Source organism: Sus scrofa, chromosome X (genome assembly GCF_054392235.1).
Source record: "Sus scrofa isolate SSC_HxYL_T2T_F1_AM1 chromosome X, Sscrofa_HxYL_maternal_Yorkshire_Landrace_v2.0, whole genome shotgun sequence".
Taxonomy (NCBI): domain Eukaryota; kingdom Metazoa; phylum Chordata; class Mammalia; order Artiodactyla; family Suidae; genus Sus; species Sus scrofa.
The window spans coordinates 135,418,273-135,434,806 of record NC_139401.1 but is presented as its reverse complement, the minus strand read 5'-3'; the positions used below and the strand labels follow the sequence as shown (position 1 = coordinate 135,434,806).

At 49.6% G+C, this 16,534-nt stretch overlaps 1 protein-coding gene across 2 annotated transcripts in view; it reads left to right on the top strand.

Annotated features, from left to right (window-relative positions):
• The first annotated feature begins 1,541 nt into the window (after positions 1-1,541).
• GAB3 (GRB2 associated binding protein 3) overlaps positions 1,542-16,534 on the top strand; it is a 50,906-nt gene continuing 35,913 nt past the window's right edge. For both annotated transcript variants that reach the window (XM_085007558.1, XM_021079896.2), the window contains exon 1: positions 1,542-1,642. In XM_085007558.1, coding sequence (XP_084863684.1) covers positions 1,571-1,642 — 72 coding nt within the window. In that variant the 5' untranslated portion in view covers positions 1,542-1,570. The remainder of the gene's footprint in view (positions 1,643-16,534) is intronic.

The following is a 16,534-nucleotide window of genomic DNA, read 5'->3' as shown; positions in this document are numbered from 1 at the left end:
CTGTTTTCCAGTCGCAGTTCTGTCGCACTCATGTTTCCCTTATTCCAGAGAGAAGGCCGAGGAACAATAACCCCAGCGACAGCCAGGAGCCATCGCCAGACCCGCTGACACCAGCCTTGATGACTCTGAACGGACCTGTGGATGAAGAATAGTAGGGATGCTTTAATCAACAACCCTGTCTTCTGAGCTAAACCCATACAACCTTTTGCTGCCCCCTCTCAGGACAGCACATGGTTTTGAGGCACTAGCCTGCTGTGTCCTCCTTTGCCTGGCGAAGCAGTAAAGCTGTTCTTTCTCTTCCTCGAAACTCTGTCTCTGAGGCTTAGTTGGTGCCAGTGTACAGAGGCTGCATTTTCGGCTACAGTAGCTCTGTGTGTGTGTGTGTACATATTACTTCTCCCAATATTCCTTCTTTCTGTATTTGTTGTATGTCAAATAAAGGCTGACAGAGGTGAGCTTTGTGCTATTCTATAGGTTTTAGGAGAGTGGGGTGAGATGCCGCCTGAACCAGAAGACGGAGGGAACAGAACTGGTCCTAGGTGTTTCTAGGGGCAGAGAGGGAACCCATAATGAAATCCCTAGAGACACCTAGAGCAAATTCCGTTCCCTCCGTGGACTCCTGACTGCTTCTAGAAGAGCAACTGTCTGTGGAAATTCCAGCTGTATGGTAGGAGGGTGAGAAGTCTTTCTGTAAGTCAAAGAAATGACGTGGCATTTGGGTCTTCCAAGTGTCACTTTCCCCAGGGAGCCGGTCAGACGGCAGGGACATTACCCAGATTGGCATGCTGGGTGCTGCCCGCGAGGTTGATACCAGTGCTTTTCTATTCACAAGGTGTGTTTCCAAAGGGCTGCGTGTGCTTGGAAGAGGGGCACCAGCCGCGCCTTGGATGGGTATGTGAGACGCCGCCGCCTGCCAAGTGCTGAGCACAGACACCAGCGCCGACGAGGGTCACAGCCTAGGTCGCCCCCAGCGCTGTTAATGCCGCTGCCAGAGTTGATGGGCTCGGGGCGGGCACAGTCCTTCCGGGCTCCGTCTGGTCAAACCTTAGCGTCTCAGAGACTGCGAAGGCCGTTTCCATTGCTGAACCTTTGCAGTGTGGACCATTCGCTTCCCCGAGGACTGGAGAGGTTTGCAGCAGAGCTTAGCGCCGAATACAATCGGCCGCCGGGAGGGCCAGAGCCACCACTTGGCAGGCACTCGGCTCAAAGGGCCGCGGGGCTTTCCTCGGCCCTCGGGACCTCCGCGCAGGTGTGCGTTCTCCTGCTCGGCGCCCGTGACCCCGAGGCTTGGGGACCGGCCCTCGTGACGTGGCCGCTGGGGATGGGGGTGAGGGCGGCGGCGGCCGGGGCGGCGGCGCCGGGACGCGGGCTCGGCCCGGGCCGGGGGCTCTGCCCGCGGGGGCTTCCTGCGCCCGGGGCGGCGGGCGGTGGCGCGCGCGCCCCTCCGCGGGGGTCGCCCGCCGCTGGGGCGGCGCCGGGCGGCGCTGGGCCCGCCCCGCCGGCATCCCGGGTCGACTTCCTCCCGCCGCGGGCGCCGACCCAGCTGGAGGAAGCGGCGGCGGCGGCCACGATGAGCGCGGGCGACGCTGTGTGCACGGGCTGGCTGGTCAAGTCGCCCCCCGAGAGGAAGCTGCAGCGCTACGTGAGTGCGGCCGCGCGGGGCCGGGGACCGGGGGCCGGGGGCCGGGGCCGAGGCGGCGGGACCCGGGCGAACGCGCACGTCGAGCCGGGAGGGGACGCGGCTGGGGCGGCCCGAGCCCGCGCCCGGCGGCGGCCGCGGCGGGCGGAGGGCGACGCGACGCGGGACGGGGCGCCCGCGCTGGCGCGCGCCCGGCGTCGAACCCCGGCTCGTCGCGCGGGCGCCGCGCCGCGCTTCCTGCCCGCGGACGCCGCTCGTTCCTGGCCCCGAGGGGAAGCGCGCCGCGCGCCGGCGGCCGGGCAACCGGGGGCCCCGGCGGCCCCGGGAAGAGCAGCTCTTCCTGCGCGGTCCGCGACCGTCCAGACTCCTGCCGACCGCTGGGCGTCAGCACGGCCGCCAACGCCCGGAGCGCGGCTCCGAGCCCGCGTCCCCCGCCCGGGCCTGGACTCGTGTCAGGGTCTTAGGAATCTCCGGGAAGTTTCCTGCTGTTTGTTCTGCCCGGCACCATTTTAGAGGAGTGTTCCGCTTCGTGTGCAGATGCCCTCGATCTGCAGGTCCCTAGATTTTTCGGTTGAACTGCCAGTGTACACCTGCATCGCTCTTTTGGCCTCTGCAAGTCGACGCGCACAAGGTCCACTGTTTCTCAGCCTCGGGATCCCTCGGCGACGCTCAAAGGAGGCAAAAGGAGAACCCCTTCCCCCCCACCCCTCGCGAGCTGCGTGGGTGGCAGAGGTTTTGTCACAGACCAGTGCTTGCAAAGCCAGCTCGAGGTAGGGTGCCTTCTGCCCTTTGGAATGGGAGCGAGTTTAAATGTTCCCTAGATATCGTCAGGTGGTGACGCTGGAGGGCAATTTCCTGGCAGACTTTCAGTCCCATTTGGTATCTTGTCCTGACCAGAGCGCCTTGCGAAGCTTATTAGTACTTCATCTGTTTTGGGAAGCCGTGCGTGTGTGTACCTGTTACCGCACGGGCTCCGTTCTTTCGAGGTGCAGTGGACGTGGGCCAAGTGTGGACTTTGCACAGCTCGTCCACGTCTGGAGGCTGTGATGGTGCCGGGACTGTGGAGGAGACATGAGCCTTCACCTCTCAGCCCAGGGCTGGGCGCTTTTTCCAGGGAGGGCCATAGTCTTTTAGACCCTCAGGGCCGTTTCGTGGAAAGCGTCCCTGGAGCACACCTCAAAGTCGGTTTTCTGCCGTCTCTACGCTCTGCAGGAATCCCTTGTTGCCACTAGATGGCGGTCACTTGTCAGCTGGGCGGCGCCTGGACAGCGCTCCTAACGCCCAGCCGCCTTTAACGCAGATCCAGTCGGGAGTATTATTTATTTATTCCTTCTAACGTGTGTAACACCCTCGCTTAACAGAGGTGGTTAGTGGCACAGCCGTGGCACTAACTCAGTTCTTGGCCCTGCCAGGCACTCTGTTATCGTTTGTTAAATTGCAAATGGAAGCTGAGTCTGTCTTTAGTCTAAGCTTGGCTTGTGTTTCATCCTCTTGCATCTAGGAGCCAAAGCAATCAGAACATTAGTTTTATCATTGCTCTTTTAAATGTAAGTTTTTTGTTTATTTTTTATTATAGTTGATTTACAGTGGTCTGTCAATTTCTGCTGTACAGCAAAGTGACCTGGCTGTCCATGTGTATAGTTTATTTTTCTCACTTTATCCTCTATCACGTTGCATCACAAGTGGTTAGATAGAGTTCCCTGCGCTGTACAGCAGGATCTCATTGCTTATCCATTCGAAATGCAATAGCTTGCATCTCCTAACCCCAAACTCCCAGTCCTTCCCACTCCCTCCCCCTGCGCCTTGGCAAGCACAAGCCTATTCTCCAAGTCCATGACTTTGTTTCTTTTCTGCAGAGGGGTTCGTTTATGTCATATAGTAGGCTCCAGATATGTGATATCTCGTGGTATTTGTCTTTCTCTTTGACTCACTTCAAAGTGAGTATGAGAGTCTCCAGTTCCATCCAAGTTGCTGCCAATGGCATTATTTTATTATTTTTTAATGGCTGAGTAGTATTCCCTTGTGTATCTATACCACATCTTCCTAATCCTTTCGTCTGTCAATGGACACTTAGGTTGTTTCCCTGTCTTGGCCATTGTGAATAGTGCTACAGTGAACACAGGGGTGCATGTATCTTTTTCAAGGAAAGTTTTGTCCAGATAAATGCCCAGGAGTGGGAGTTCGATGGTAGTTCGGTATTTACTTTTCGGCGGTACCTCCATACTGTTTTCCATAGTGGTTGCTAAATCTAAACTTCTAAATTTAACTGTAGTTGATTTACAATATTGTGTTACTTTCAGGTGTACGGCTTCAGGTTGTTTTCCATTTTAGGGTGTTACAAGACACTGAATGGCATTCCCTGTGCTATGCAACAGGCCTTCTTATTTATCTATTTTGTATACAGTGGTGTGTATCTGCTAGTCCCAAACTCCCAGTTTATCCCCTCCCCCCTTCCCCTTTGGTAACCATAAGCTTGTTTTCTGTGTGAGTCTATTTCTGTTTTTTATTTTTTCTTTCTTGCTTTTTTGGACACTCTGCAACATATGGAGTTCCCCGGCCAGGGATCAGATCTGAGCCACAGTTGTGACTTACGCCACAGCTGCAGCAACACCGGATCCTTTAACCCCCTGTGCCCTGCCATGGCTGGAACTCCTGTTTCTGTTTGATAAACAAGTTTTTTTTACTGCCGCACCTGCAGGATATTGAATTTCCCAGGCTCGGGAGTTGAATCAGAGTTGCAGCTGCAGGCCTACGCCACAGCCACAGCAATGCCAGATCCTTAACCCACTGAGCAAGACCAGGGAGCAAATCTGACTCCTCATGGAGACTTGTCAGGTTCTTAACCCTCAGAGCCACAATGGGAACGCCATAAATAAGTTAGGGCCACACCCAAGCCATAGGGACGATCCCAGGCTAGGGGCCGAATTGGAGCTACAGCTGCCAGCCTACGCCACAGCCACACAGGATCTGAGCTGCGTCTGCGACCTACACCACAGCTCAGGGCCGTGCTGGATCCTTAAGCCACTGAGCAAGGGCAGGGATCAAACCCGCATCCTCCTGGACCCTAGTCAGATTCGTTTCTGCTGCGCCACCACGGGAACTCCCTGTCTTGGCTATGGTGAATAGTGCTGCCATGAACCTTGGGCTGCATGTGTCTTTTCAAAGTAGAGCTTTCACCTTTTTCGAGATGTCTGCCCAGCAGCGCAGTTTCCGGCTCCCGTGGGGGCTCCGCATTTGGTCTGCGGCGGCGGTGCCAACTCTCACGCGCCCACAGGGCGGGCTCGCCCCCTCCAGCATTTGCTATTGGAATGGCCGCGCTTGTAAAGAGTCGATTCTTTGCCTTTGTATTTTTTGTTTCACAAATAAACAAACTTTTTGTACACAGTCAATCCACCTAGGGATAAATACCTTTTTTTTTTTTTTTTTTTGATCTTTTGGCCATTTCTTGGGCCGCTCCCGTGGCATCTGGAGGTTCCCAGGCTAGGGGTCCAATCGGAGCTGCAGCTGCCCATCTACGCCACAGCCACAGCCATGCCAGATCCAAGCCGTGCCTGCCACCTACAGCACAGCTCACGGCAACGCCGGATCCGCAACCCCCTGAGCAAGGACAGGGATCGAACCCGCAACCTCACGGTTCCTAGTCGGATTTGTTAACCACCGAGCCACGCTGGGAACTCCTAAATACCCTCTTTGATTCTCCCCGTGTCCTACCTTCCGCTGTGCCCCGCCCGCCCTAGGGAGGACAGTCCGTAGCGGTTTGTTGAGCATCATTCGCAGAAAATTTCTGGAAAGATACAATTTTCTTTTTGCACAAGTGAGATCCTATTATACAAACTGTCCTGCGGTTTCTTTTTTCACAGCAATCCTGGATGGCTTTCCAAGTTAGGACAGATCAATTCGCTTCATTGTTTTAAACCATTGCTTAGCATACTTTGTAACAGATGTAACATAATTGAACAATTTCCCTATTGATGAACATTCATCTTGCTTTCAATGCCGTAGCAACAATGATAAAAATGATGATAATTCACGTTTATCGAGTGGCTGTGTGTGCCAGGCACTACACCAAGGACTTTGCCAGAATTATCGCATTTAGGCTTCAAAACAATGCTAAGACCCAAGTACTGCTTTTATCTCTGGATACAAGTTCTTTGTCGGATATATAATTTGCGAATATTTTCTACCAGTCTATGGTTTTGTCTTTTTTTCTCTTTAGTATCTTTTATAAAACAAAGAATTTAAAATAATTTTGATTACGTTCAATTTGTCAGTTTTTCTTTCATGGATCATACTTTCACTGTTAAATCTTGGAACTCTGGCTTCACCCTAGATCCTGAAGATTTTCCCCTATTTTTTCTTTTCTTTCTTTTTTTTTTTTTTTTTTTTTTTTTTGCCCATGTGGAAGTTCCCAGGCCGGGGATGAAGCACAGCTGCAGCAACGCCGGAACTTTAACCCGCTGTGGCACAAGGGAACTACCAACTCCTGTGGGTTTTTTTCCCCTAAAAATTTTATATTTAGATCAATGCTTCATTTGAGTTAAATTCTGTAACAGGTGTGAGGTTCACGTTATGGTTCATTTTCTTGCAAACCCGTTCCATTTACTGAGTAGACTCTACTCCGTTGAAGTACTTTGTTCAAATCAATTGATCATATTTCTGTCTCTGTTTTCTCTCGTCTGTTTCGTTGAGCTCTTTGTTCGTCTTGATGCTAATACCGTGCTGTTTTGACGGCAATAACTTCCTAATACTTGAACTCGGGAAGTTTTTCTTTTCAGAGTTGTTTTGGCTACTTTAGATCTTTTGCTCTTTCCACGTCAGTTTTAGAATTCATTTGTCAATTGATTTTTTAAAATTACCCTTGTATCCTGCGACCTTGCTAACCTCGCTTGCTTATAGTTAGAACTTTCGGTACTTACTGTCAACATGATATAGAAATGATGAGAACGGGGGAAAGCATTGAGTCCTTCACCTTCTAAGCGTGGTAGCTGTAGGCTTTTTGTAGATGCCTTTTATCAAGCCGAAGTTCCCTTGTATTGCTAGTTTGCTGAGACTTTTTACTGTGAATTGGATTTTGTTAAATGCCTTTCTTGCATCTATAAAAATAAGTACATGCTCTTTCTTTTTTAATCTGTTACTATGATGAATTACTCTGATTGATTTTTGTATTTTGAGTCAGCTTTGAACTCCTAGGATAAACTTCCCTGGGTTGTAATATGTGATCCTTTTCATGTATTGCTGGATTTAATTTATAATATTTTGCTGAGGATATTTGTGTCTTTGTTCATGAGGGATATTAGTCTGTAGTTTTCCTTTTTTGTACTATTTTTTCGATTAGTGTAATGCTGGTACCCATCACTCTGTTCTCTGTATCTCTTTGGTTTTGTATGTTTTGTTTATTTTATTACACATATGAGTAAAATCATATGATGCTTGCTTTTCTTCACCTGATTTATTTCACTTAGCATGACACTCTCTAGGTCCATCCATAGTGTTGCAAATGGCAAGATTTCTTTCTTTCTTTCTTTCTTTCTTTTTTTTTTTTTTTTTTGATTTTAGGGCTGCACCTGCAGCATATGGAGGTTCCCCGGCTAGGGGTCCAATCGGACCTGTAGCTGCCCGCCTACACCACAGCCACAGCCACGCCAGATCCGAGCCACGTCTGCGACCCACACCAATGCCAGATCCTTAACTCACTGAGGGAGGCCAGGGATCGAACCCACAGCCTCACGGTTCCTAGTCGGGATCATTAACCACTGAGCCACAAAGGGAACTCCAAGATTTCTTTCTTTTTTATGGCTGAGTAATATTGCGTTGTGTCTGTACAGCACATTTTTATCCATTCATCTGTCAGTGGGCACTACGGTTGCTTCCATGTCTTGACCCTTGTAAATAATGCTGCACTGACCATGGGGGTGTGCACATGCCTTTTCACGTTCTTCACTTAGTGTTGATATGAGTGCAAGGTGAGGCATAACGGTATTTTCCAATAGGTGGTCAACTGATTGAGCACCGTTTGTTGGCAAGTCCTTCCTTTATATATATTTTCTTTATATGTCACCAGAGAGAGTGTATTTTTAAGTCATATATGCGTATGATTCAAAATCCAAGCATATTAAAGCGTATACAGTGTAAAATCCGTTTCCCTTTCTTCCCTTTCTCCTGGCTACTCAGTCTCTCCCTCCGGCTGCGAGCATTGTGGATTTTCCTTCCAGATATATTCCATGTGTATACAAGTGTATTTCTTTTGGACACTTTTTTTTTTTGGTCTCTTGTCTTTTTAGGGCCACATCCGCATCATATGGACGCTGCCAGGCTAGGGGTCGAGTTGGAGCTGCAGCTGCCAGGCTACACCACAGCCATAGCAACACGGAATCTGAGCTATGTCTGCAGCCTACACCACAGCTCATGGCAACGCCGGATCCTGAACCCACCGACGGGAACTCCACAAGTGTATTTCTTTTTAGCTGCACCTGCGCATGCAGAAACTCCTAGGCCAGGGAATGAACCCACGCCACGGCAGCAGCCTGAGCCACAGCGGTGATAATGCCAGATTCTTAACCTGCTGAGCCCCCAGGGAACTCCTACAAGTGCATTTTTTGAACAACTGGTAGCAAACTACGTTCCCCTTTCTCAACAATACATTTTGGAGACTGTTCCATATCAGCACATATAGATGTTTCTCGTTGTTTTTAACAACTTCGTAACATTTCACTGTATGGAGATTCCGTGATAGACATTTTCTCGTTTGCACTCTTGTGCTATTACAAACAATGCTGTGGGGAATCTCTTTGAACATTGGTTTAGGTAGTCAGGTGCAATTACGCTTACAAAAAATTCTTAGAAGTGGAATTTCTGAGTCCAAGTTATACAAATGTCAGAGACGGGTAGAGGTCAAATTGTTGTCTTACTGCCAGTTTCCCCTTCCAGCAACAGAGCACCCAAGTGCTTGTCTCTGCAGCCCCCCCCCCCCAGATACAGAGTCAGTGGTTCGTGAGCGGGATTTTGCTTTCATTGAATTTCTTTATGAGTGAAGTTGAGCATCTTCTCCTATATAAAAGCCATTTGTATTTGTTTCTACAACATGATTTAAATTGCGACCTATATCTTAAATCCTTACACGGGCTGGCTTGTTCAGTTGGTCTTTCTATCAATTCTTATGCTTTTTTCTCCGTTTTTAAGCATTATTATATTAACAGGTAGTATATTTCAAAACTAAAAAAATATATTTTAAACATACATCGAGACTTTCACCCTCACTCCTGTGTCCATGCATCTGAACTACTCTGCACACCATGCTGTACCTTAGTGTGTTCCTTTAAGGCCTGCAGGCAGCTGACAGGGACGGGAACAGAGGCTCAGCATCGCTCATCATCAGGGAAATGCAAATCGAAACCACAGTGGCATGTCACCGCACATGACACAATGGCTGGCATCAAAAAGGCAAGAGATAACAAGGGTTGGTGAGGATGTGGAGAAAAGGGGCCCCTCTGTGCTGTTGGTGGGAATGTCACTTGGTGCAGCCACGGTGGAAAAGAGTACGGAGCTTCCTCGGCACATTAACAATGGCACAACCATATGATCCAGCAATTCCGGTTCTGGTTACTTATCCAAAGGAAACGAAAACACTGACCTGAAAGGTATATGCACCCCCATGTTCCCAGCAGCTTTATTTGCAGCAGCCACCGGCTGGAAGCAGCCTAAGGGGGCATCGGTAGATGAAAGGATGCAGCGGCGGTGTGTGTGTGTGTGTGTCTCCACACAAGGGGACTCATTCAGCCATAAAAATGGCATCTGGCCATTTGCAGTGACATGGGTGGAACTTGAGGGCATTATGCTAAGTGAAGGAAGTCACGCAGAGGAAGGCAAATGCCAAGGCAAAGGCCGTCTGATCCCACTTTTGTGGAGAATCTTAAAAACAGAAGCTGAGCACTGAACTCAAAGATACAGGGGACAGCATGGGGTTGCCTGAGGCAGGGGCTGGGGGGGTGTGTGGAATGGGCCGAGGTGGCCCAAAGGCACAGCCTTGCGGTTATCAAATCGACAGGTCCTGGCGACTGTAGGCGGTAACGTCGAATTGTCTGTTTGTTAAGAGAGGAGATACTGAAGATTCTCCCTGAATATATATATATTTTTTTGTCTTTTTGCCATTTCTTGGGCCGCTCCCGCGGCATGTGGAGGGTCCCAGGCTAGGGGTCCAATCAGAGCTGTAGCCCCCGGCCTACGCCAGAGCCCCAGCCACGCGGGATCCGAGCCGCGTCTGCGACCCACACCACAGCTCACGGCCACGTCAGATCCTTCACCCACTGAGCAAGGCCAGGGGTCGAACCCGCATCCTCATGGATGCTTGTTGGGCTTGTTAGCCCTGAGCCACAACGGGAACTCCCTGCCTTTATCATATGTGAAATTTCCGTATTTATTTCTAGTTCAGTTTCTAGGTTTTTTGTTATCTTCTGCTGATCTCTCTGCCAATTCATATGTCAGTCTTTTGCTTTTGCTTCCTTCGAGCTGCTCCCACGGCACACGGAAGTTCCCAGGCCAAGGACTGACTTCGAGCTGCAGCTGCAGTTCATGCTACAGCTGTGGCAACGCTGGATTCTTTAACCCACTATGCTAGACTGGGGATCAAACCCGTGTCTCTACAGTGACCCAATCCGCTGCAGACAAATTCTTAACCCGCTGCGCCACAGCAGGGACTCCTCCTATGCCACTACCACGCTGTGTTAATTATGGACGTTTTACAGTTGCCTTTAACACCAGCATGGCCAGTCCCCTTTGATTGTTCTATTTTCAGAGCTTTTTGCCTTTTCTTTTCCCACTTGAGCTTTAGCATCGGCTTGCATACTTTCAGAAGAAAACCTGTCTTTATTGCGGGGGGGGGGTTATGTTAGATTTTTAAAATAACTTAAAACTGACCTTATGACGTTGACCCTTTCGATCCAAGAACAGGATATGTCTTTCCAGCTGCTCGAGCTGGCTTTTCTGTCTTGCGGGAGAACTTCCAGTTTTTTTCACGTTGGTCTTTACACAATTCCTGTTAGGCTTGTGCCTGTGTGGTTTTTTTAAGTGTTGCTATGGTAACTGTTGTTGTTTGTGCACCTAGGGCTACCACCTGACTTCCTCAGAAAACAGAACTTGAGCCATAAAGCTTCTTGGCCAGTGCTTTGCTGGGGTTGCAGTCGCAGGGCAGTGCGAGCGATGGAAAAAGGGAAGGAAGGGACATGCAAATCGGTGTGTTTCTGAGAAAACACAGGTCCTTTGAATGCAGGATGGGCTCCAAGGAACCCTTGGCACCGCAACAGCCTTTTGCACCAAAGAAGGGAGATCATTTCTCTGCTGTTCCCTGTGGCTCTTGTCTCTCACTGTCTTTCTGGGCAGCCGCCGGGAAGTCCGTGTTTTGTGGTGCAGCCTCTCCTCTGAATCCAGAAGCGGTGGGAGGAACTGGGGTACTTGAGGGTTGACCGGGGCTGGGGAGCCTCGCAGGATGGGAGGGACTCACGGCAGAGGCCCTGGCTCCCCGCTCAGCCAGCAGCCAAGGCCTGCAAAGCAGGTGAGGCCAAACTGATTTGGAGATGCACAAAACCGGGTCCAGCAGCAACATATTGATATTCTTCTGTATGCTCTTACCTTCGAATTCTCTTACTTTCTATTGTAGTTTTTCAGTTGATTCTTTGAGGATTTCCTGTGTACAATCATTTCATGTAAAATAGAGAGAGTTGCACTGCTTCTTTTTTCAATTTTTAGGTATCCCATTTTTTTCTTCTTCTCCCAGTGCGTTGGTTAATATCCTGTGGGAAGCAGTAGTATGGATGATGGGCAACCTTATTTTGATGTTGACTTTTATAGGCAGGCCTTCAATATTTTCTCATTAAGAAAGATATTAGAGGTTTATACCCACTGAACAACAAATCCCCATTTCCTCCCCCTCCCCCAGCCCCCAGCAAGCACCATCCTGCCACCTGCTTCTATAAGTTTGATGTGTTAGAGGTGTCATAGAAGTGCAATCAGGCAGTATTTGTCCTTTTGTGTCTTCCAGATTCATCCATTTTGTGACAAATGGCAGGGCTCTTCCTGTGGCATCTGGAAGTTCCCAGGCCGGGAATTGAACTGGCACCACAGCAGCAACCCGAGTTGCAACAGTGACAACACCTGATCCTTAACCCATTGAGCTGCAGGGGAACTCCTCCTTCCTCTTTCTTTCTTTCTTTCCTTTTTTTTTTTTTTTTTTTTGCTTTTTAGGGCCTCACCTGCGGCATATGGAGGTTCGCAGGCTAGGGGTCGAATTGGAGCTACAGCTGCTGGCCTACACCACGGCCACAGCCACGCCAGGTCCGAGCCATGTCTGTGACCTCCGCCACAGCGCAGGGCAACACCGGATCCTCAACCCACTGAGCGAGGCCAGGTATTGAACCTGCAACCTCATGGATCCTAGTTGGATTCGTTTCCGCTGCGCCACAATGGGAACTCCTCTTTCCTTCCTTTTTTAATGCTTAATAATGTTCCATTGTATGGACATAGCACATTTTCTTTGTTCAGTCAGTTGTCGGTGAACACTCGGCTTGTTTCTGGGTCTCGGTTATTGTGCACGATGCTGTCATGAACATGGGAATGCAGGTATCTCTTTGAGATCCTGATTTAAATTATTTTGAGTCTATACCTGGAAGGGGCATTGCTGGCCCATATTCGTGTAAAGTTTCGGTTATGCAACATAAATTATTTCTAGAGAGCTGCTGTACATTATGGTGCCTCAGAGAATGTTACTGAATGTGACTGAACTATTCCATGATTCCTGTATTACCGAGTAGTTTTTTTTTGTGAGAAATCATTGTTGAATTTTATTGTTTTTCAGCATTTCTAGTGATGTCATGTGACTTTTTCATTAAATCTAGCAAAGCAATGAGTTCTTTTTATATATATAATGGTTTTATTTTCATTATAGCTGGTTTACAGTGTTCTGTCAATTTCTACTGTGCAGCACGGTGACCCCGTCACACATACATGTCCACATTCTATTTCCGCACAAGATCAGGCTCCATCATAAGTGACCAGACATAGTTCCCAGTGCGACACAGCAGGACTTCATGGCTCATCCATTCCAAAGGCAACAGTCCGCATCTCTGAACCCCAAGCTCCCAACCACCCCACTCCCTCCCCCTCCCCCTTGGCCACCACACGTCTGTTCTCCAAGCCCATGATTTTCTGTTCTGTGGAAAGGTTCGTTTGTGCCCTATATTAGATTCCAGATATAAGTGATATCCTGTGGTACTTGTCTTTCTCTTTCGGACTGACGTCACTCAGGATGAGAGGCTCTCGTTCCATCCATGCTGCTGCAAATGGCATTATGTCCTTCTTTTGTGCGGCTGAGTCGTATTCCACTGTGTATATATGTACCACATCTTCCGAATCCAATCATCCATCGATGGACATTCGGCTTGTTTCCATGTCTCAGCTGTTGTGAATGAACATGCAGGCGCACGTGTCTCTTTTCAGTAGAGCTTTGTCCGGATAGATGCCCAGGAGTGGGATTGCGGGGTCATATGGAAGTTCTATGTATAGATTTCTGAGGTATCTCCAAACTGTTCTCCATAGTGGCTGTACCAGCTTCCATTCCCACCAACAGTGCAGGAGGGCTCCCTTTTCTCCACACCCCCTCCAGCACTTGTTATCTGTGGACTTCTTAATGAGGGCCATTCTGACGGGTGTGAGGTGGTATCTCCTGGTAGGTTTTTTTTTTTTTTTTTTTTTTGTCTTTTTGCCATTTCTTGGGCCACTCCTGCGGCATATGGGAGGTTCCCAGGCTAGGAGTCTAATCGGAGCTGTAGCCACCGGCCTACGCCAGAGCCACAGCAACGTGGGATCCGAGCCGCGTCTGCAACCTACACCCCAGCTCACGGCAACGCCGGATCGTTAACCCACTGAGCAAGGGCAGGGATCGAACCCGCAACCTCATGGTTCCCAGTCGGATTCGTTAACCACTGTGCCAAGACGGGAACTCCCTCCTGGTAGTTTTGATTTGCATTTCTCTGATACTCAGTGATGTTGGGCATTTTTTCATGTTTGCTGGCCATCTGTCTCTCATTCTTGGAGAAATGTCTCTTCAGGACTTTTGCCCATTTTTCCATTGGGTGGTTGGCTGTTTTGCTCTTGAATCGGATAAGTCGTTTGTATATTTTAGAGATTAAGCCCTTGTCAGTCGCGTCATTTGAAATGATTTTCTCCCATGCTGTAAGTTGTCTTTTTTTTTTAATGGTTATTTCCCCAATACAATTTTTTTTTCTACTGTGCAGCGTGGTGACCCAGTTACACATACAGGTATGCCTTCGCCAAGGGGGAGGGAGTGGGATGGACTGTAAGTTGTCTTTTTGTTTCCTTTCTGGTTTCCTTTGCTGTGCAAAAGCTTGTCTGTTTGATGAGGTCCCATTGGTTTATTTTTGCTTTTATTTCTGTTGCTTCGGGAGACTGACCTGAGAAAACACTCGTAAGGCGGATGTCAGAGACTGTTTTGCCTGAGTTCTTTTCCAGGGGTTTGTTGGTGTCTTGTCTTACATTTAAGTCTTTAAGCCATTTTGAGTTTATTTTTGTGAAAGCGATGAATTCTGTTAATGGCTTATCTAATATTAAGCCACCTTTACATTTCTAGAATAAGCCCCAGCTGGACAAGGTATATTTTTTATTGTGTGGTTGCAGTATGTATACTAATATTTTATATTGGCTATTTCCATCGATATTCATAAGTGAGATTGGTTTTTGGCTTTAAATTGAGCTTTGTTTATTTCTGTACAATCTTCAGCAGATTTTGGCACAAATGTTATACTTGGCTCACATAAAAAATTGGAAGTTTGCCATCTTCTAGAATATTTTAAGTAGAGTTGGAATTAACAGCACTTTAAAATTTTGGCAGAATTCCCCTCTAAACTGTATCTGGTGCTTTTTGTGTGTGTTTAGATCTTTGTCAACTGTATTTCTTTTGTGGAAATTGATCTGTTTAGTCTATCTTTCCCTAAGTCAGTTTTGTAAATTATACTCTTCCTGGAAAAGTGTCTGTTTCATCGTGGCTATCAAATTCATCCCATATAATTTCATGAAATCGTCTTACGATTTTTTAAAAATTCATTTTCGTTCCTCTGTTCTTTTTCCCGTGTTGGTTAGGCTGGTTGGTGTTTTCTATTTTATTGATTTTCGGTTTTGCAGCGAGCCAGCTTTTTGATTCTTAACTAGAGCTCCTTTGTAGCTTTTCTCTTTAATTTTCCCTTTCTATTTATTGATCCCTTCATTTGATTTTGGTATATTGTACACATGTGGAAACTTGGACTGACTGCATGCTCCTTGTAGGGTTTTAATTTGCAAGCAACACACATGTTGAGAGGGCTGGAGAACCAGCTTTGAGGTTAAACAGCCAGGAAAAAACACCCCAAACCACAACTCAAAACTGGTTCTGGTGAGAAATCCGCTGTCACTACTGTGTACCTGCAAAGCACAACGTATGGCTGGTTACTCTAGTTCTTGATTTAGGTCTTGGAGCTCGTCGTCCTTGTCCCTGGAGGGCTGCGGCACATGCCAAGGCCACGTGCCCTTCATCCACTGCTGCGACCGCTGAGCCCCTCCCCCACCCCAAGCCCCGGCCGGGTAACTAGATGGTTATTTCATTAGGTGGCATCTGCTGAAGCCATCTCCAGGCTTCAGCAAAGACTGGAAGGGAGCCTGGGAAAGAGAGGAGAGACACAAGAAGGATCTAGAGAAATCGGCTGCCCGCATTTTGGAACCAATCATTTGTTGGGACACTTTCAGTGGCAGGAAACCGGCTACTGAACAGGCCGCCCGAGTAACTGCGAGGACGCCGAGTGTCCCCCGAGAGTGTCCCCCGTGAGTGCCCTGCGCAGCCCAGGGCGGAGCCGGGCGCCCCTTGTCCTCCGGACGCTGGGCCGGGAGGCAGCCGTGCCCTTCCCATCTAGTCCGCTCTCGTGCCCTTGAGGCGTCCTTTAAGCCTGGCAGCTGGACCTTAGAGGGGTCACCTTTTTGTTTGCAGCGGGTCCTCCGTGCCAGTCTGTCAGGACCCTTTCGCGCCCTGGTTATGCCCTGGAGGGAGTGTGGGAGCGAAGACCCTGGTTTGGGACGAGTGTGCAGAGCTCGGGGTGGGGCCTGGGCTCAAGCGGAGTTGGGTGGTCCCTGGAGTGTGGAGTCTGCGGGGGTGGCGCTGAGACCGTGCAAGGCGAGTGTGATGAGTCAGAAGGAAAAGGAGCTAAGACAGAGCTTGAGGACGTGCCGTCGTCGGAGAGCGACAGGAAGGAGCTTTTGCACAGACGGAGCGGAGCGTGAGAGCAGGTGGCTGGATGCAGAGCGGCAGCAGCGGGGGACGGAGCGGACACGCGGGCAGATGGGACACGAAGGGCCACATGGCCGCAAAGCGCTTCAGCGGTTTGCAAAGGAAGGCCACTCAAAATCAAGGGACGCTGCTCCCGGACCCAGCCAAGTGACAAGGTGGAGCTACAGTGTGTGCGGTAGATGCGCTGGTCAGTAGCGTCCGGGGAAAGCCGCCGAGGTCTCCCCGGGCCGCCAGCACCTCCTGCTCGGAGCCCGGAGGTGGACGGCAGCTCTGCGTCGGGTGCCCACGGAACTGGAAGCTGGCGGCTTCTAGCGCCACCACCATGTCCGCGGACCCCCTGCCTCTAGACTATACGGGCCACCCTCAAGAGCGTCTTCTTCGGGGTCTTTTTCTTTTTTGGCCACAGCCACGGTAGGTGGCCATTCCCCGGCCAGGGCTGGAACCCGGGACACAGCAGCCACCCGAGCCGCTGCTGTGACAACACCGGATCCCGAAGCGCTGCGGGTCGCCAGGGAGCTCCAGCCGTGTGGTTATGTTGGAAGAGCCTCATGCGAGGGACCCACGGCCCCACAGGG